This window comes from Natrix helvetica, assembly GCF_964273705.1.
Source record: "Natrix helvetica genome assembly, chromosome: Z".
Classification (NCBI taxonomy): Eukaryota; Metazoa; Chordata; class Lepidosauria; order Squamata; family Natricidae; genus Natrix; species Natrix helvetica.
In genome coordinates, this window is record NC_138554.1 from 77,067,632 (window position 1) to 77,089,216 (window position 21,585).

The 21,585-nt window shown below is 42.4% G+C and overlaps 1 protein-coding gene across 1 annotated transcript in view; it reads right to left on the minus strand.

The window, feature by feature from the left end:
• Positions 1–21,585, minus strand: part of AVL9 (AVL9 cell migration associated) — a 139,280-nt gene that overhangs the window by 84,419 nt on the left and 33,276 nt on the right. The window contains exons 2-4 of the mRNA XM_081971281.1: positions 18,545–18,665; positions 15,814–15,899; positions 7,472–7,543 (exon numbers count right to left, since the gene is read on the minus strand). Coding sequence (XP_081827407.1) covers positions 7,472–7,543; positions 15,814–15,899; positions 18,545–18,665 — 279 coding nt within the window. The remainder of the gene's footprint in view (positions 1–7,471; positions 7,544–15,813; positions 15,900–18,544; positions 18,666–21,585) is intronic.

Genomic DNA, 21,585 nt, shown 5'->3' on the forward strand with positions numbered 1-21,585 from the left:
TGTCAGCCACCGTCCCCTTCGTTTTGGCTCAGGAAGGTTGTTTGTACCAACCCCCGCGTACTAGGTGGTCAGGAGCTGCAGACCCAGGGCCTGAGGCTGTTGTTATGCAATGCGAGGTCCGTTGTTAACAAGGCCCCCCTCATTTTCGATCTAATTCTTGAGGGGGAGCCGGACCTCGCAGGAATAACGGAGACCTGATTGGGCCACGAGGGAGGTGTACCCCTCGTGGAAATGTGCCCTCCAGGATACCGAGCATTTCACCAGCCCCGGGCCCAGGGAAGGGGCGGTGGGGTAGCAGTGATTATTCGGGAGGACTTAGAGCCGAGGGAGTCCACTGTGCCGCAGACATCCGGGTGTGAGTCCCTTGTCGTGAGGTGGGGCCCTGGGAGACAGTTGGGCCTGCTGATAGTATACCTGGCTCCTCGCTATACATCAGCGGCCCTGCCTGAACTCCTCGAGCTGATCGCATCGGTGGCGGCTGAGACCCCCAAACTGTTAGTGATGGGGGATTTTAACCTGCCATCGATGGGAGAAGCTTCCGAGGGGGTTCGGGAGTTCATGGCTTCCATGACAGCCATGGACCTGACTCAATTGATTCAGGGCCAGACTCACGAGGGAGGCCACACTTTGGACCTTGTTTTTGTCTCTGGCCAGTGGTTGAGTGATCTGGGAGGAGGGGATTTAACCATCACTCCCCTGTCATGGTCAGATCACTCACTCCTCCGACTTGACTTCCCTGGTGCTACCCCCCGCTGCGGGGAGGCGGAACCGGAAAACACCAGATGGTTCCGCCCCAGGCGCCTGATGGAACCAGATAGGTTCCAGATGGAGCTTGGGCCACCTCCTGTAGCCCTGACCCGCCCCCGGGTAGAGGACCTGGTGGTCGCGTGGAATAATGCGACCACCGGAGCCTTAAACCGGGTGGCGCCTTTGCGGCCTCTCCGGCGGCAACGATCCACCCTGGCCCCTTGGTTTACCGAGGAGCTAAGGGTGATGAAGCGCCGCAAGAGACGCCTAGAGAGTCGTTGGAGATCCTCTCGTTCCGAATTTGACCGAACACAGGTACGAACCCACTTAAGGACGTACCTTGTGGCATTGAGAGCGGCCAAACGTCAATATTGTGCCGCTCTCATTGCATCCGCAGAGAACCGCCCTGCCACCCTGTTTCGGGTGTCCCGCTCCCTCCTGTTTCAGAGGCCGCGGGAGGCCCCTCTACAGGGTAGAGCAGAGGAATTTGGGAAATATCTGCAGGATAAAATCGCTCAAATCCGGAAGGATTGGGTCCCTTTCAGTGGTCCTGGCAAGACATCCATGGCGAGTCTTGAGAGACCAGTCTGGGAGGAGTTTGACTTGGTTGACATCGAGGATTTGGACAGAATGCGTGGACGGCTGCGACCTACCACATGTTTATTGGACCCGTGCCCCTCCTGGCTTGTACTGGCATCCTGGGAGGTTACACGTGACTGGCTCCTGGGCCTAGTGAACGCTTCTCTGGGTGCGGGGTCTCTCCCGGCCGCCTTGAAAGAGGCGGTGGTGAGACCCTTACTCAAGAAGCCTTCTCTAGACCCTACAGAGCTGGCCAATTATCGTCCTGTCTCCAACCTTCCCTTTTTGGCGAAGGTTGTAGAGAGTGTGGTAGCTTATCAGTTTCCACGACATCTGGAGGAAAATGATTATCTAGACCCGTGCCAGTCCGGCTTCCGCCCCGGACACAGCACAGAGACGGCCTTGGTCGCGTTGGTGGATGATCTCTGGAGGGCCAGAGATAGGGGTTGTTCCTCTATCCTGGTCCTATTAGACCTCTCGGCGGCTTTTGATACCATCGACCATGGTATCCTGTTGCACCGATTGGAGGGGTTGGGGGTCCGGGGCACCGTTTTGCAGTGGTTCGGCTCCTACCTTTCCGGCCGGACGCAACGTGTGTTGGCAGGGGAGCAGAGGTCGACCCTAAGCCCCCTCATCTGTGGGGTGCCACAGGGGTCGGTCCTCTCGCCGCTCCTGTTCAACACATATATGAAGCCGTTGGGTGAGATCATTCGTGGTTTTGGGGTGGGATATCATCTGTACGCTGATGATACTCAGCTGTACATTTCCACCCCGAACCACCCCAACGAGGCCGTCGAAGTGATGTCCCGGTGCCTGGAAGCCGTACGGGTCTGGATGGATGACAACCGACTCAAGCTCAACCCCTCCAAGATGGAGTGGCTGTGGGTTCCGGCCCCCCGGTTCAACCAGTTACTTCCATCTCTGGCCATTGGGGGCGTACAACTAGCCCCTGTGGAGCGAGCGTGCAATTTGGGCGTCCTCCTGGATACCCGGCTGTCCATGGATGATCATGTGACAGCCGTGGCAAGGGGGGCGTTCCACCAGGTTCGTCTGGTGCGCCAATTGCGCCTCCTATTGGACCGGGATGCCTTACGCACAGTCACTCATGCGCTGGTGACGTCTCGCCTCGACTACTGCAATGCTCTCTACATGGGGCTTCCCTTGAGATGCACTCGGAGACTTCAGTTGGTCCAGAATGCGGCCGCGCGGGTGATTATGGGGAGTACAAGGTACTCCCATGTGACACCTCTCCTGCGCGAGCTGCACTGGCTTCCTGTGGTCTATCGGGTGCGTTTCAAGGTTTTGATAACGATCTTCAAAGCGCTCCATGGCTCAGGACCTAGTTACTTGCGGGATCGTATCTTGCCCCATACATCCCTACGACCAATTCGCTCACACAGAGAGGGACTTCTCCAGGTGCCGTCCACCAGACAGTGTCGGGGGCGACGCCTAGGAGCAGAGCCTTCTCTGTGATGGGCCCAGCCCTGTGGAATGACCTCCCCCCTGATATCAGGACGACCTCTGACCTCCGCTCCTTCTGCGTAAAGCTCAAGACCCACCTCTTCCAAGTAGCTGGCCTGGCTCAACCATAGTTTTATCATATCGCTCCTGACGGGTTTTTTAATTTTGTATTTTGTATTGAAATTGAGGGATTTTAAATTGGAATTTTAATGCTATTTTATTCGTTTGTTTACCTCCTCCATGCACATGCATATGTATATGTATTTTTTATATTTGTATATTTTTATGTGTTTTAATTGTACGCCGCCCCGAGTCCTTCTGGAGAGGGTGCGGCTAATCAAATAAAATTTGATTGATTGATTGATTGATTGAGGAAGGGAGGAACAGCTGCCACTGTCACTGCGTTAATTGTTTGCTAGCTGAACTGAAAGAGTTATTGCGCAGGTCATAAGGCCTTTATCAGCAAGTGATGTACTGCGCCTGCTCATCACACATTCCAGAGACTTCTTTCCTGTTTTGATCTTCTGTTCGTCTTCCAAGAAGGTGGACAACATTTGTTCTTGCCAAAATGTAACAATTAGATAGATTTGTTTATTTTCTTATTTCTTATTTTTGTATTAAAGCTTGTTTTTAATTAGAACATGTTCTCGGGTTTTTTTATTTTTGCTTCTTGAAGATATGCTGTTTGGAAAAGCCGTCGATTCCAGACCTCATTAGCTCAGGGTGAAATTTCCCCCGACAGCCACCACTGCCAAATGCAGGGAGGGAGTAAGCTGTGGCTCTCCTGTGCAGTGTGGCCAGCTACTCACTTGAGCCTACAGTGGCGGCAGTGGGAGGAGTTGCCACTGCTGCTGCCATAATCCTGACCCAAGAGGATATCCTGCTTGTGTGTGCATGTGCATAAAGGATAGAGAGGTAAGAGAAAGAAAAGGGGAGAATTCTCTCTCATCTCTCCCCTCCCCCCTTGTGAGGAGAGAGGCGAGGGCTGCCTTGAGTGCAAATGTGGCATGAAGGCAAGTACAGGGCTGCTTCACTCCTGCATTAAGGCTCTGGCCATCCCCTTGCAGTGTCCATCCCACCCCGCAGCTCTTTGGCAAAGCGTGGAAAGTGCGAGCTCCAGCCCAAAGTGGCAGGAGGTGAGGGCTGCCTTAAGCATAAATGGGGCACAAAGGCATGTACAGGGCTGCTTTGCTCCTTCACTAAGGTTCCGGTGACCCTCCTCCTCTCTCCCTCCTTTTCGTGAGGGGGAGAGGAGGTGGCGAGGCCAGGAAGGTGCGCACGAGCTGGGAGACCCTCCTCAAATGAGTGGCCGGCTCAGCCAAAGTGCAGCAAAGGTGTCTATGGGGCGAGTGGGTGCTCACTTGAGGGTCTCCCCACTCGTGCGCACCTGCTTGGCCAGGGGATCGACACGCAGAGAGAGAGAGAGACAGAGAGACAGAGAGAGATAGACAGACAGACAGAGAGAGAGAGAGAGAAAGAGAGCGCTTTCATTGAAAAGCATTCTACGAGTGGTGAAAGTTGTGGCTGGGTGCTGTGGGCCCCTCCCCCTTTCTGTTGTCCCGTCATCCTGGTTCCCACCCCACCAGTCCACGTGTGAGGCCAGCGTCGGTTGCGGCCAGTTTGGGCCAGTGTCTCAGGTTGGAAAGCAAGTTGCAAATCTCCCCAAGTGACCAAGGCATGCCCAGCACCAACAAGGACTGGAAGAACTCCAGCAAGAGTGAAGCACCGGAGAATCAGCTCCAGCCGCTTCTCCATTCCCTGGGGAGAGCGAGGGGGGGGGGGCAGCCAGTGGTGGGATCACCCAACAGGGAGCCAAAGCAGAGGGCCCAAAGAGCTGCAGGTGATTCCGGAGCTGCAGGTTGCTGACCCCCAACACCTTTAGGTGACCTTAATGACTTGCTAAAAGAATGCAAATGACCAGCTGTCTGCAAGGAGTATACATTTTTCCATTCCCCACCATCCAGTCAGAACTGAAGAAGCTTCTTGAATGAGAAGCAAAACATTTTCAAAGAAAACCCAGAAAGTTCAGTTGCCTCTTGAAAAAGCACCTTTGAGACATCTGGCTTTCAAAGCAACACTGGTTCTAATTATATATAAATCTATGGTTTTTTTTAATATGCTTTATTCAAAACATTAGATAGTAATACAGTAAAATATGGGCAAAGTATCTCATTCTATTTCATTAAAAAAACTGGTATTGTAAAAGAATAATAAACTGGGAGACAAGACTAGGGGGACAAGATTTAAATTAATTGTGAAGAACATTGCATTGTTTTGCCTAATAAGATATCAATTCCAAACTCTATGCTTCAAATTAATCTTTTCATAAACTATTTCTTCATATTCTGAACAGAGAGAGAGAGAGAGAGGGAGGGAGGGAGGGAGGGAGGAAGAGAGAGAGAGAGAGGAGGGAAGGCCAGAAAAACTATGTAAGGAATCATAGTCTTCTTTCTTTTAAAAACTGGGGCCAGAAATTGAATGTCATTTTCTAAATTTAGTTTCACATGAGTGGCACTTAAAGTTTAAAAAAGACTTTAAAACAGTATAAGCTTCAATAATTTTTTGTACTCTACATCACAGTATGCTATTGTCAGAGTGTTTGCAGTGTGACTATTATTAGGAGACACCTCAGGAGCAAAATGCACAGAGACTTAAGACATTTACTAGTGGTTTATATACAACATATAAAGAAATATACATTATAGCAAATACCTGACAAGTAATCAATTTTTTTCTTACAGAGAACTTAACAATGTATATTGGACACAAGGAGAGAGAAATACTCCCTCTGTTGGCTGCCTTATATAAACACCTCCTAAAGTGGTAAAGACTTGTGGAACCCTTCATAGTCTTTAACTGGCTCTACCAATACTGATTCATTGCATCAGCCTTACATTTCATCAACTTTACATTTGCATCATCATACATTTGATGATCTATGGAGGGCCAGAGATAGGGGTTGTTCCTCTATCCTGGTCCTATTAGATCTATCAGCGGCTTTCGATACCATTGACCATGGTATCTTATTGCGCCGGCTGGAAGAGATGGGCGTGGGGGGCACCGTTTTGCGGTGGTTCCGCTCCTATCTCTCCGACCGGACGCAGTGTGTGTTGGCAGGGGAGCAGAGGTCGACCCTGAGGCCACTCACTTGTGGGGTGCCTCAGGGTTCGGTCCTCTCACCCCTCCTGTTCAACACATACATGAAGCCGCTGGGTGAGATCATCCGTGGTTTTGGGGTTGGATACCATCTGTACGCTGATGATACACAGCTGTACATTTCCACCCCAAACCACCCCAATGAGGCCGTCGAAATGTTGTCCCGGTGTTTGGAAGCCGTGCGGGTCTGGATGGGGGACAACAGACTTAAACTCAACCCTTCCAAGACTGAGTGGCTGTGGCTACCGGCGCCCCGATTTAACCAGTTGACGCCATCACTGGCCATAGGGGGCGAATTATTGCCCCCCGTGGAACGGGCGCACAATCTGGGCGTCCTCCTTGATGCCCAGCTGTCAATGGATGACCATCTGACAGCCGTGGCGAGGGGGGCGTTCCACCAGGTTTGCCTGGTGCGTCAATTGCGCCCCCTATTGGATCGGGATGCCCTACGCACAGTCACTCATGCGCTGGTGACGTCTCGCCTGGACTACTGCAATGCTCTCTACATGGGGCTCCCCTTGAGATGCACCCGAGGACTGCAGCTAGTTCAGAATGCGGCCGCGCGGGTTATCATGGGAGGATCAAGATACTCTCACATAACACCATTCCTGCGCGAGCTGCACTGGCTGCCTGTGGTTTTTCGGGTGCATTTCAAGGTGTTGGTTACTATCTTCAAAGCGCTCCATGGCATGGGACCTAGTTACCTGCGGGATCGCATCTCACCTCATACATCCCTACAACCTATCCGCTCTCACAGGGAGGGACTCCTCCAGGTGCCATCCACCAAGCAGTGCCAGCGGGTGACGCCTAGGAGTAGAGCCTTCTCTGTGATGGGCCCAACCCTCTGGAATGACCTCCCTCCCGATATTAGAATTATCAATGACCTCCGCTCCTTCCGACAGAAGCTCAAGACTCACCTGTTCCGACTAGCTGGCTTAGCTGATTGACTAGCTGGCTTAGCTGATTGACAGTTCCATCTTCCACCTCCTGGCAAACATTTTATTGGGGAATTTTTAAGGGTATTTTAATATTTGTATTTTAACTAAGAATTGTACAGTATATTTTTTACCTCCTCCATCTACGTCCATGTCTATGTCTATGTTCATGTCTATGTATTTGTATATGGTTTTAACATGACTGTACACCGCCCCGAGTCCTGCCTAGGAAAGGGTGCGGTCTAGAAATAAAAGTTGTTGTTGTTGTTGTTGTTGTTGTTGTTGTTATTATTATTATTATTATTATTATTATTATTATTATTATTATTATTATTATTATTATTATTATCAACTTTATACTTTACAGCTGGTCAGCTCTTAAATCTCAATACTTTAACAGTTATGTTGAAAAGTATAGTAGTATGAGCATATCCAGTTGGGTTGCTCTTATTTAACTGTTTTATAAAGAGTACTTTTCTGTCAAACAAACTCTCTGGAAAGGATACCTTTGATTCAGATTTCAGTTCATCCAATTATTCATATCTAATATAAACATCCAAAATCAAAGTATCATATGTTGTCTTATCTCTTACCAGCTGACTTAGAACACATACACTTTTCTGTACTGTTTCTCGAGTAATGTCTGCTTGCCGTACTTTCAATGCCTTAAAGGAACAAAAATTAAACTTAAAAACTTTTCTTTACTTATTTCCATTTAAAAGCAAACATTTTTTTTCACTAAAATATGACATTTATTTACTAACTTAAAATATCTAGAAAAAAATAGTTCAGTAGATTAGCAATTTGATCGAAGGCAAGATCCATTTTACTGGAACAGAAAGAATATAATAGGAAATATTAAAGCATTAAATTAGAAAAAGTCACATCATGGAAAACTACCATGGGTTTGTTTGGAGTTAACAAGAACCCATTGGTTTCTTGTTTTTGTCACTTTTTTACTCATTTTATTTTCTACCAAATAAATCTATTTGGGAAGGTATTATTAATTTGGAACTAGAGTACTGTCAGGTGTGCCTCATTCAGTATCCAAGAAAGAAAACCCCCAACTCCATTTGAGTAGAGATAAAGGTACTTTTACTAGACATAAAATGAAAGCAGCTGAAGAAAAGCAAGATCTGAGATAAAAAGGTGTGAACATATACATACCAAACGCTTACCCAGAGCCCTCCCCCCAATTACCCCAACCCAACGTCCAATCTGCAACTCCCAAAGGTGTCATGTGGGGTGCATCTTCAAGTGGCCTCATTCCGTTGATATGCAGAGACAGTTGACCTTAACCAATCTAAACACAAGCCATCAGCATGCACAGAAGACAGTGAGACCAAAACTCCCCTCATAAATCTCCTCCAGCACCTGAAATTCCCCTCCCAAATACCACAAGCTCCCACCCTTCCCGTTACTAAGGCAGCCGATAGCGAGCAACATTCGGCCCTCTTGCAGAAAGGACATCATCCCTGGAGAAAAAGATAAAACAGACAACAACAACAACAACAAAACATATCACAACTATCAGGATATGTAGAATGGAACTTTTACAAGAGTTTAGGAGCTCTGACATTCGGACTTATTCACCCACTCAGCATGGAATGGAGGGGAATGTTTCCAGGCCACCAAATATTGAATTCATCCCCTATGCTTCCTGGAATCCAGGATTTCCTTAACCTCAAAATATTGTTCTCCTTTAAAAAGGAGAACAGGGGGTGGGGGTTGAGGCGAATGCATTAAAGATGTATGTTCTGGTTTTAGTAAGTTCACATGGAACACGGGATGGATTCTCCTAAGGGTTTTTGGGAATTCCAATTGCACTATGACAGGATTCACAATTTTAACAATGGGGAAATGACCCACATATTTAGGACCAGGTTTCTTCGATTTCTGGGTAGTCTGAAGAAACTTAGTGGACAAGAACACCTTATCCCCAACCTGATATTCTTTTGGCTTTGATCTTTTTTTATCAGCTTGTTTTTTTGTGTGCTTGGTGAGCCGCGTCTAAGGCTTTGCGAGTCATAGGTCAGAAATTTTGAAGCTGATCACTCTGCTCAAATAAAGATAAGTTCTGTGGTTCCTCCCAAGGCAATTCAGGAATAGGTACAAAATCCTGTCCAAACACTACTTTAAAAGGGGTCATTCCAGTCTGCTATGTACCGAATTGTTTTATGCCACCTCTGCATAGGGCAAGAGGTCAACCCAATTATCCTGTTGATAATTGACATAGTATCTAAGATATTGCTCTAGAACCCAGTTAGCCCTTTCACAAGCCCCATTCATCTGCGGATGGTGGGTGACCCTGGATGGAGCCTATTAACTTCAGGAACTCCTTCCAGAAGAGGGAGGTGAATTGGACCCCCCTATCTGAAATAATGCGTTCAGGAACTCCATGTAACCTATACATGTGTAAAATAAACAGTTTAGCCAATATTTTAGCCGACGGAAACTTGGATCAGGGAACAAAATGCACTTGCTTGGAGAACAAATCTGTGATCACCCAGATGACAGTATTTCCCAGGCTTTCTGGTAACTTGACAAGAAAATCCATTGATATCTCCTTCCAAGGTGCACCAGGTCGGACAACATTTTGAAGTAGTCCTTGAGGTTTTCCTGGTGGTCACTTTGCCGCTGCACAAATGGGACAACTAGCAATGTAAGATTCTATGTCTTTTTTCAGAGAAGGCCACCAGAACTGTCTTTTAACTAAATGTAATGTCTTCACGAAACCAAAATGCCTAGCCATTTTTGAGTCATGGGCCTGTTGGAGGACAACAGTTTTTAGACTAGCAAGAACATATAGCTTGGCTCCTATCCATGCAAGGCCATCCTGCATGATACACTCATCGGAGTGTAGCTTGAACCAGTCATCAGATGCAAGGCTTTCCCTGAGCCTTTTCATCAAATCAGTGGGCACCTCTAAATCCACGTTTCTCCCTGGGAGGATTTCTATGCTGCAATTGGAGGCACAGTGGGTGGGGGGAGCTTGTGGGAAGCCGATAACGTCCCAATACTCTTTTGGAATTCTTTCCTCTCCCTCAATTTTTTCACGCGAAAAATCTGCTAAGTCTGTAACAGCTCTGGTTAGGTGGGAAGTCTTTCCTTCCCCCTCTGTCGGCTTTGATGAACGGTTACGTAGCCACCCTTTCCGCCAGTTCACCTGAGGGTTCTATTTCTGCAACCAAGGTAATCCCAGTATGAAGGGCCGTTCCATCCTCGCGCCACAATGAAACTCAGGGATTCTTGGTGGTCTTCCTCCACATCTCCACCGGTTCGGTTACAAAATGGGCTGCCACTCCGGACCTGACCAACTGGCAAAAGGCAATGGGTTCTTTCACAGTTCTCAGTCTTAAACCCAATTTTTCCACCAACCCAGAGCTAATTATGCATCGTGTATAGCCAGAAAATAAAAAGGACCAGCATCTTCCCATGGGCACCAGTCGAGGATACTTTTAATACCACTGGGATGGTCATGGAGCCGATTGGGGACTTATCAAGGGATTGGAGTCGGAGTCGGTTTCACTTTCTCCTGAAGGAGGAGAGGGTTCCTTTTCCTCCTGACCTGGAGGAAAAACATCAGCAAATTCCACACTTTCAGGGCGGTTTCACAGCGTTTCCCTGGCTACTACTCAGGTTTCCTCCCTCCAGCCGAAGACGGTTTTGGGCCAAGCTTAGCATAGCAGTCAGCAGCCCTATGTCCCTCTTTTCCACATCAGAAACATGCATTTGATCTCGGCTTGGTTACAGATCCCCCTTTTTCTGCTTTTTGTGCCTCTTTCGGTGTGGGGGGGGGGTCTTTGTCCTGGCTGCTGCCTCCACGGTATCAATTTCTGGCTAGGTCAATCTCCACAACAGCTGCCAGCACATACCAGTGTTGCAGGTCACAGACCCCCCTCCCGAACACACAGCTCTGGTACACATTGTCATGATATAGCTGTCAATCAATGCTGCCTGGGACCACCTCCGCATATGCACAGACAGCTCGTGAAACTCCTGAGTGTACTCTGCCATAGACCTCTTCCCCTTTCTGCCAGGCAGCCTCTGGTCACCGGCGTTGGGTAGTCGTAACCCTTACCAGCATTTCCTCCCCCCAATTATCCCCACCCAATGTCCAATCTGCAACTCCCAAAGGTGTCATCTGGGGTACATCTTCAAGTGGCCTCATTCCATTGGTATGCAGAGACAGTTGACCTTGACCAAACCTAAACACAAGCCATCAGCATGTGTAGAAGATGGTGAGACCAAAACTCCCTTCATGAATCTCCTCCAGCACCTGAAATTCCCCTCCCAAATACCACAAGCCCCCACTCTCCTTGTTACTATAGCAGCTGACAGCAAGCAACCAAAGTAGAGGCTGACAAATACTTAATCATTTCCTATGCAGTATATAGAACTCTGATCCTACTTTAAAACTATTATTATGTTCAGCCTTTGAATATAAATGACAGATGCAACTACATTGAAAACTAACTTGATTTTATAAATTACTAATTTTATTGATTTATAATAGGACAAGATATCAAATAGCTTGCATAATAAATGAAGTAGAAATTCTCAGAAAGTAGTAATACATTAGGTGATTTCCAGGGAAACTATGGTGAACTTAAGATGGCTATATGAAAGCAGAGCCAAGAACAGGATTAATCATCTTACTTATAATGGCAGCAGAGACTTTTAAAGGACACTAAATTTGCAAACCTAACTTTCTAATCCCTTCTGGAATTCGCACAGTAACTATTTCTAAGCTATTAGAGACCTTCAGAATATCAAGTTTAAAATTTCTGCTGTGAATCTGGGTGAATCCTTAATGAAAAAGAAAGTTAATTGTAAATGTAATAATTAAAAGATATTATGAAATAAACAGTGAAAACTAAATAAAAAACTGATCTTAGAAACTATCAATGGTCCAGATAAAATTGAAATGTTGAAACTTTCACAATAAGATTTTGGAATTAATTAATTAAAACACAAACATATTTTCATGGGAAATATATCCTGTTTTGGTTTTAGGAGACATAACATACATAAGCAATGTTGTGCTTTGAAAAATTGGAACGCAAAGAGGACTAAAGATTTTAGGTAAAGATACATAAGACTGTAGGGACGCAGTGTAGGGATGTGGTGGCTCAGTGGCTAAGACGCTGAGCTTGTTGATCAGAAAGGTTGGCAGTTTGGCAGTTCGAATCCCTAGCACCATGTAACAGAGTGAGCTCCCGTTACTTGTCCCAGCTTCTGCCAACCTAACAGTTCGAAAGCATATAAAAATGCAAGTAGAAAAATAGGGACAATCTTTGGTAGGACGGTAACAGCGTTCTGTGTGCCTTCGCCATTTAATCATGCCGGCACATGACTATGGAGACGTCTTCAGACAACGCTGGCTCTTCAACTTTGAAAAGGAGATGAGCACTGCCCTCTAGAGTCGGGAAGGATTAGCACATATGTGCGAGGGGAACCTTTACTTTTACCTATATAAAACTGTAATATACAAAATATTATGACAATAAAAATCCTGAAGGAGACTTCTGAAGAATGGAATCAGAAAATAGTAGTTACAATATCCACACTGTTAATAATGATGGCTGCTTCTATGGACAGTCTATATCCAAAAGATGTTATTGAAGAAAACTCCGATGTAGAACACATTTTATCTGACAAGGTAGAGATGGTATTGAAAGTGGATTTACAACTGCCAGGCCAAGAGAAATGTTTATAAAAAGATGTTTGATTGGATTTGTAAATGAAATTGAGTCAAAATTTAAAATAGAAATACAAATGACAAATCAAGAGAGTGATCTGGATATTTTTTTCCCTATTTGATTTACAAAAGAGCTTTTTAAAGTCTTGACGAATTTTGTGAGATGGACAAAGAAGAGAAAACAAATGTCAAGAAAAAAATTGAATGAATTAAAATTAAAACAGTGAGAAATAAAAGGAAGGAATATAGAGTGGGTTTTGATCAACTTTAAAACAAATTATGTTGTTACTTGTGGCTATCCTTTATGGACTTTCTGCTGATACCTGGACTGAAAAGATGATGTTTTATAGATAGATAGATTGATTGATTGATAAGAATTGGGACATGGGATGAGGAGATAAATGTTTATCACTTTAAAGAGATGAAATGTGTTTACACTTGTGATCAATTATCCTGTGGGTGGCCAATAAATTAAACAAACAAACAAACAAATATTTCTTTATATTAGTTTTCTTTTCTTCTTTTTTTGCACTTTTTACTATTTCTTTCATTTTTGTTCAAGTTTAGTTTGTATTAATATTTATTATTATAATCACAATTCTTAATACAAATTACATCAAAGTAGAAATATATCTGCAAGTATCTAAATCCAATGATTTTGAAGATGAAATAGCAAAAACAAAAAAATACTTCTGCACTTTCTAAAGAATTTCTAGAAACATGTAATCATTCAAACTACTTATAATCTATAGGTCAAAGTCATTGGCTTTTATCCCACAGGGAATAGACTAATATATCAGCACTTTTGTGATTATGTGACTAAAGAAGCTGGACAACAAGTAATAAGGCACACATTATGCATTTATAAATCTTTAATGAGATTTATAAGCTAACTTTAATTTCTACCTTTAGAGAAAGACAAATTAAATGTCTGAATGCAAGTAGTTTCTTCCTTTGCCAATCTTCTAGTTGTTTATATGTACAAGTTTGCAGGAAGTCCCAAATGATCAGACACTGCTGATAGGTCTGAATTATCAAAAATACTGGTTTAGCATTTAAACAACCATGCAGATATCTCTATATATAAAAGCGAAATACTACTCACACATCATCACAAAATCTCCAGAACCATAAGGCCTACAAACTTCAAATTTGCCACCTATGTTCCTCTTGGCTTCTAGGTGCTCACTAAGAAAGGATTTTTCAAAACGACCATCAGAGCATTAGTATTCCCTATATTATTATTAACACGCTCTGATGCTAAGGAGTTCTACTCCCCTTCCCAGCCTGAAAAGAAATCGTCCAAATGCAAAGCACAAGCAGAGGAGAGGCGTTTCAGTTTTTCTTTCACAGCAGCAAGCAGCTTTACTACAGAACAGTTGAGTTAAGCCACATCCAGGCTCCTTCCTGTTTCCTTCTTGCTCACACAGCAAATACTGTTTGAGTTTCCAAACACCCCTCATCTCTCTTACATACTGACAGGATGCTAGCCAGATGAATACTCATGGATTCTGGTTGGCAGAGGCAGATTTCCCCCCCTTATTTTCCTCCTCAGTTCAGATGAATCTGTTCCTTCTACTGTAACACTAGTTAAAGGGAAAAGAGGCAAAAACACTGAAAAAGATTTACAGATGCGATTAGGTAAATACAAGTAAGGGAAGTTGCACACAAGTATCGTAACACTCATCCACAAGTCAGTAGACAGGCTGTAAAAAAGTATTCAGTACATCTAATAACCCCTACGCTAATCAGTCACAAATGAGATCAATGCCTTGGATTAATAAGTACTTGTCTAGTTTTAAATATGAACCTCAGATTGATTACTCCAGGGACAAGGTTGTTGATGTCGGACCTCTGTTACCATGTGCCTGGTGCCATGCTCTAAAGTGGCAGGATGAGAGTCCTGGGATGTGCTGCAGTGATGGTAAAATCCATCTCCCTCCCCTTCAGCCCTCCCCTGAACCCTTACATAACCGTCTCACCAACCACCATCCAATGGCAAAGTACTTTCTTTCTGCTGTCTGGAAGTTCAAAGGATGCTTCCAAATGACATCTTTTGGAGCCAGAGAGGTGAAGGAGGGAAATTTTATAACAACATTCAAAGTGCAGGGACAGATTTACCACAGGATAGCGAGTATCATGGCTGGGCCCCAGCAGCAACCTTCATTTCTCCAGATATACTTTGTTGGTGATGATGACAATGAGAGGGACATCTGTTGTGGAATCTACCAGGTGTTAATCCACAACTGGTTAGCCAACTGCAGAAGTTGCTGTGTGAACACAACAAATATATTCTGGAACTTAAGGCTACTGTTGATTCTGTTCCTAAGTGCCACAAGGATTTCCAAGTGGTGATTAACGCCCATAGGAAGCCTTCTGGAGAGCACCGAGGTAATTTCAATGCCCCCACGGCTACAGAAGTGGCTGGTCTCATTGTTGGCCAGGATTTTGAGAAGAGAGATATCGTTCTTCACAGCAGGGACAACAGGTTGTTACGAATCAGTGAGATGCACCATGCCTATGACGCTCTCCAGTACCCGCTGATGTTCTGCCGTGGAGAAGATGGCTATTACATCAATATACCTCAGTGCGAACCAAACACCAAGGTTCCTCTCAAGAAGACCGTGTCTGCTGCTGCCTTTTACAACTATAGGATAATGGAGCGTGATGACGAAGAATGCTACCTGCTGCTGCTCCAGTTCCATAACGAAGCACGGGTATCCAACCGACTAGTTCAATATCAAATGAACATGTAAAAACCAGTATACAATATACAGTCCTCAACTTATAACTGATCTTTTAACAACTGGTTGAATTTATAGCAGTTTTTTAAAAAGCTACTTTAAACTTATTGTTGCAATTATGACTACTCCCTTCCCACCTTAACCACATGATCACATCTCAGTTACATAGCAATTAGCATGCATTTATGGCCAGTTGTAGTGTTCAACAGTCAGGTGACTATAATTTATGACATTTTAACCATGTTTTGGCAAAGGATTGGAAAATACTAGGATTTGCTTAATGATCACATGATTTGTTTCACACCATAGTGACTTGCTTTATAACCATTGTAAAAACTTGTAAAATTGAATCTGGTTACATACTATAGCACTTCAAGAGGGACTTATGATTGAAATTCCAAGCTCTACTATGGTTGTAAATTAAAGAGTATCTCTAGTGCATTTTCAATAAATTGTCAGTAAAATGTTTACCTAACTTCAGAATAATTACCTTAGCTTCAATTTGCCTATAACAAGAGACCCCATATATTGTGCTTCGATTTCCACTTCTTGGTGGCAAATGGAAAAACACTGTGTCTAAAAAAGAAGAGAAGAGATGGTTTTGCTATCCTTTATAAGTATTACATTGAGACATTACGTTTCTTCAGTATTACAATTTTCCAAATAATCCTAAAGACCAAATTTCAAATTAATGTACCATAATCAGGGGGGGAAATTCAACTTTTTATTTGGTAATATAAATGTGCATATGACTATTCTGAACAGCCAAAGCAGTTTTACTATTTTTAAAAACTTGGTATTTTAATCATTCTGAAGTAGTTATTTGGTTTGGGTTTTTTGATGGTGGTAAAGAGGGATCCTGTAAGAGTTTCTATATTCGCAGCATTATTTGTTCAAGTGAAGTGCTCCTAAAGAACTATTTGATTAGCTTGAATCAATATACAAAAGTTCAGCCCCTCCAATGTTTTTGACACTAAGGCTACTGATTCATTATCCTGCTGAAGAGAATACAAAGTTTCTACTTTTTTCTAATAGGTTGCTATCTAAATTATAATTATGCACTAGCTTCACATATCACAAAGACCATTAATATGGTCTGTAGATTTTAACTTAGCATGATTTGTGAATCCAATCATTGTGATTTGTAAACCACAATTAATTGTTTAGAGCAGGGGTGTGAAACTCACGTTGTTACAGTGGTGTCATGTGATGTATTGGGACTTTTCCCCCCTTCGCTAAACTGGGCGTGGGCGTGGCCAGAGCATGATACATCCGGCCCATGGGCCGGGAGTTTGACAACTCTAGTTTAATGTATGAACCCAATCAATATTAAATTAGGGTAGGCTAGCTATGGTATCAATTTAGATAACCAATAACAAAATATATGACCATAGTATATGTTAAACATACTATGTTAACATATACTATCAAATCTGGTATTTTAAAACTTTCTTTCAAGATTCTAATTCCAAATTTGAGACAATATAATCTTAAAATACATATGATACATGATTCATTGAAGCATCTAGGTCTTTTACAAGGATTGTGGTCCTGTATAAAAAGCTTTTCTAGCTGTTTTCATATACATCCAAATGTCTAAATTGCTATCTTTCTTCCTGCATATTGCAAAATTTCTAGTTCATCTGCTTCATTCAGCCTGTCAAGACAGATAGAGAGGTATATGTTACTTGGACACAAAGAGGGCAAAACTGCTTCAAATCCCATGAGCACACTCGAGCTGTTTCATAGTAGCCAGGGAGCTCAGGAAATGCATATTTTGCTGAGTCTGCATAATCACTGTGCAAGCCTTGAAAGGATGCAACTCTTTTAAGAAACAGAAAGTACCCATGACTGATCCAAAGGACCTTTGCTTCTTTCAGATTGGAAAAATGAATATTTTTAGGTAGATAGGATATTGGGAATTATGATAATATTTTGCTATTGGCTATTTTCACAGCTGGTTGAAATGGAAACCCTAAATCAATTTTCCTTATTATATTTTAAGATGCTCCTTCATGCAATTAATTACTATCCACAATATTAACAAAATATATTAAGCAAAGAGGATGAGTGATAGCCTAATATGGAAATGAACTGCCTCTCAGCAACCAAGAAATTGGTACTGAAAGCATATCTTTTTTCTTTTACTACACCTATGCACTAATGGCTTATTGTAATAATAGTAGAATAATTGGCAACTACCATAATTCCCCCAAAATAAGACCCATCCTGAAAATAAGCCCTAGCCTGTTTTTATGTGGTGGGCCTAATATAAGTCCTACCCCCCCAAAAAAAAACTGGGAGGGATAGGCGTGACCAACATAAGAAGCAGCGAGTACATGAGGGCTGACAGTCTCCTGCAGCAGCAGCAGCCTGCCAGCTTAATTAATTTATTAATTGATTAGCTCCATTTCAAAGCATCCCATTTGCAAGAGGACAAAGCTTCATCTCCCTCTAGGTGAAAAGTGCACAGTGGAGCCAGAGGCACGGGGGAGGGCGGGCGCGGGGGAAGCAGGCGACCCCAACACGCTTAGCTCAATTTCAAAGCATCCCATTTACAAGCAGATGAAGCTTCGAGTCTCTGTTATTTTTTCTGTCCAATTGAAAAGTGTGTCTGCCCTGGGAAGACCTGTAAGCTGTTGTGGCCAAGCAAATGGTGGGAGGGAGTGGGCAGGTAGCCACAAAATAAGACACTCCCCAAATAAGCCCTAGTGCTTATTTTGGGGCCCAAAAGAAAACAAAACCCGGTCTTATTTTTGGGGAAACACAGTATGCATTGATTTTGGTATTTTGGTCTGTGTTATTTCGGAATTGTGCATGTCTTGTGCACAGTTTGCCTAAACACATTCAAACTGTTTGCAGAATCATTTCAAACCATAAACATCAGATATGTAAATGTATTTTTTTTAAAAAAATGAAACTCAAATCAGTTTTACTTCACATTACTTGAATTATAGTTCCAGGAGCTTACTTCTTCCTCTACCTGCAACAGGCATTTTAAAATCTTTATTCAGTCACTTTCTTTCTTTAGGAAAAGAAAGGTAAGTTTTGTTTGTGGCTGAAAACACACACTATTATTTTTTAAACATTTGCTTGCCAGCTCACTGTATAAAAAAGTCTAGTTTGGCCCTGCTATGATGAGAGCATCAAATTTTTCGCCCAGTATCAAATTCCACATTGTTTAGGCATTTGTAGGAAAGAAGCATTATGTGGGCTCTTACCATCTTGATAGTTGTGAGCACCATCTGGCAATGCAAGAAAAGGTAGATATTTCCATTCCTCTGGCAAAGTATTACTATCATGACTTTCTTCAGGAATTAGAGAAGGATAGGAGAACTCAATCTGAAAGGAGACATATATTACATGAGTTTAAATGCAAGAATACAAGAGAACCTCACCAAATCCATACTCAGTCATCAGTCATCAAAGTCATCAGTCATCAAAGTGAGAGGCAGAATTTCTGCTGAAACAACAGCAGTGACTAGGAGAGAGAAGGAGCAAGAGACAGCTATGTTTACACAGTGACAACGCAAGGAGACGAGAAGTGAAAAAGGAAGATGCTGCAGACAGAGGTACTCTGAGGCTGAGGCTGATCAGAAGGGGAATTCTACTGGATTGGTGACTATAAATTCTGTTCTTTGACAGGATTATAGGCTTTTGGGGAGAAGAAGCTGAAAAGTAGATGACAGGAATAGACTGTGCATATTGAATACAATAATGGTGGATATATATATTTCACAACGGAGCAGAAGTGGAATACAATAGGACTGAGAACTAAAAATTATTGAGGTGGGTAATGCTATAACACTATTATCATTGTAGGATTGTTGCTTAAAGAACATAGGAGTGTGGAAGTCTTAAAGGGGAATTTGATCAGTTAAATCATTGCATATTATTTTTGAAAAATCTAGTGCGCGTGGGGAAAATGACGAGCACAACAACTATTACTAGGATGAACAAGAAAACTGCCCCGAACCCAGCATCCACAACCTCATCGCCTTCACACCAGCGCTCAATAGAGAGCATGATGGGAATGGACAAAGAAGGTTCTGCTTCAAACTTCCAGAGTATGCCAGCTACGTTTTAATGATAGAAGAAGCAATAACTAAAACACAGGAAGCAATAGCAAATAACCATGAAGAAAGAAACCAAGAAGAAACTAAACAAGAGATGGGAGTAATGAAAGGAGATATAAGAAGACTGGATGACAGAATAGGAAACATCCAGCAGACTATTATTAAAAATGAGCTGAGAATAAAAACAGCAGAGACAAAATTGGAACAATTAGACAAAAAGATGGAAAACGGAACAGAAATATGGACCCACAAACAGAGATATAGAGGAATCAATTATTTTTCTGGAGATGGAAAAAGCATCCTTCTTAAGATTCCAAAACATTGTAGAAGATAAAGATAAAGAGGAAGACCTGGGCGAGACCATGGCAGAAGTACTACAGGTATTACAGAGGGATAAATGAGATATGCAGAGACACATAGATGAGGCATATAGAGTGCACACAAATTATGCATGCAGACATAGATTACCGAAAGAAGTCCATGTGAGATTCACGAAAAGGACAATAAGAGATGAAGTATACAAGAAAACAAGGGAAGAATCAATAACATACAAAGAAAAGGGAATACAAACACTGAAACAAATACCAAGGAGAGTGAGGAACATTACCAGTTCTTAACTTCACAATTAAGTAAATATAAGGTGATGTTGGCTGGTGCCTGAAGACATCCTGATTTCCTGGCAGGAGAAAAAATTTAAAATAGATACTATTGACAAAGCACAAGAGTTCTTCGAACACCACTTTGCAATTGAGGAAGAGCAAGAGAGCAGAGAAGAAGCTGAAAGTAGGAGCCAAGAGGAATACTAAACAGAATAGAACGAGGCAGAACAAGAAAGAAAAAGGAAACAGGAAAAAGAATGAATAGAAAGGTGCAAGAGGGAAAATACAGAGACAGACAAGGAACACAAGGAAAAAAGTTGGAGGAGGAAATTAAGATGGTCTCCATAAACATAAACGGATTAAGCTCTCCAGTGAAAAGAACCAAAATATTTACAAAATTATAAAGATTGGATATGGATATTGTATGTTTACAGGATGTACATATCAAGAAACAGTATAGCAAATTATTAGAAAATCCAAAGTTTGGGAAATTGTATGCATCATTAACACAACAAAAAAGAGGAATAGTAATATACATCACGAAAAGATTAAAATCGAAAGAAATATATACAGAGGAGAGAAGAATCTTAATGATTGAGATTAAAACAGAACAAAAACAAATATTACAATATATGCACAAAACAACAACCAAAATGAATTCTAAGAAAAGTGCACAATAAAATACTAGAATTAGAATATGAAAACATGTTTAACTGGAGATTTCAATGCCACTGTGGATATTAAAAAAGACTATAAAACAGTAAAGAGAACACTGCCAAATTCATTTGTTGAAATGACGCAAGAACTGAGTCTACAAGAAGGTTGGAGAAAGATAAACAAGGAAAAGAAACAATAAACATTCTATTCAAACCCACATAATTCAAGGTCTAGGATTGATATGGCATGGATGACCCCAGAACTGATTAAAGAGATCGAAGAGATAGAAATAATGAGCAACATTTGGGCAGATCATAACCTTATAAAATAATTTGGAAGGGTCAGAGGGAAAAAAGGAGATGGACAATGAACCAAGAAATTCTGAAGGAAAAAAATATACACAAATGATTGAAAAGGAAACGAAACTTTTTAAAAGATAAATACAAAATCTGTGGGACACCACAAAAGCATATATATGCGGGCTGACCATAGCTTATACGATAAAAAGAAAGTTAAAAAGGAAACAAAACCAAGAGGTGTTGCAAAAAGAACTCAAAAATTAGAATTAGATTTAGTGCACAACCCCCAAAATAACAAGATCAAAGAAGAAAGAGACTTAATAAAACACAAATTGAATTTGACTATATACAAAATGAAATGGCACAAAAAGTCAAAATGGTGAAGCAAATTTTTTTTGAGCATGCAAACAAGCTGGAACGTTGGCTGGCATATAAATTAAGAAAAAAAAGAGAAAAAATAATATCCCAATTGCAAGATGAGGAGGGTGTGACACACCATAGAAGAGAAGAAAAAAAAGAACATAACACAACAATTTTTTCAAAACTTATAATGCCAATAACAAATACCAGAAGACAAAGTTAAACAATATTTGGATAAGATGAATTTAACCAAAATTGCAGAGGAAAAGAG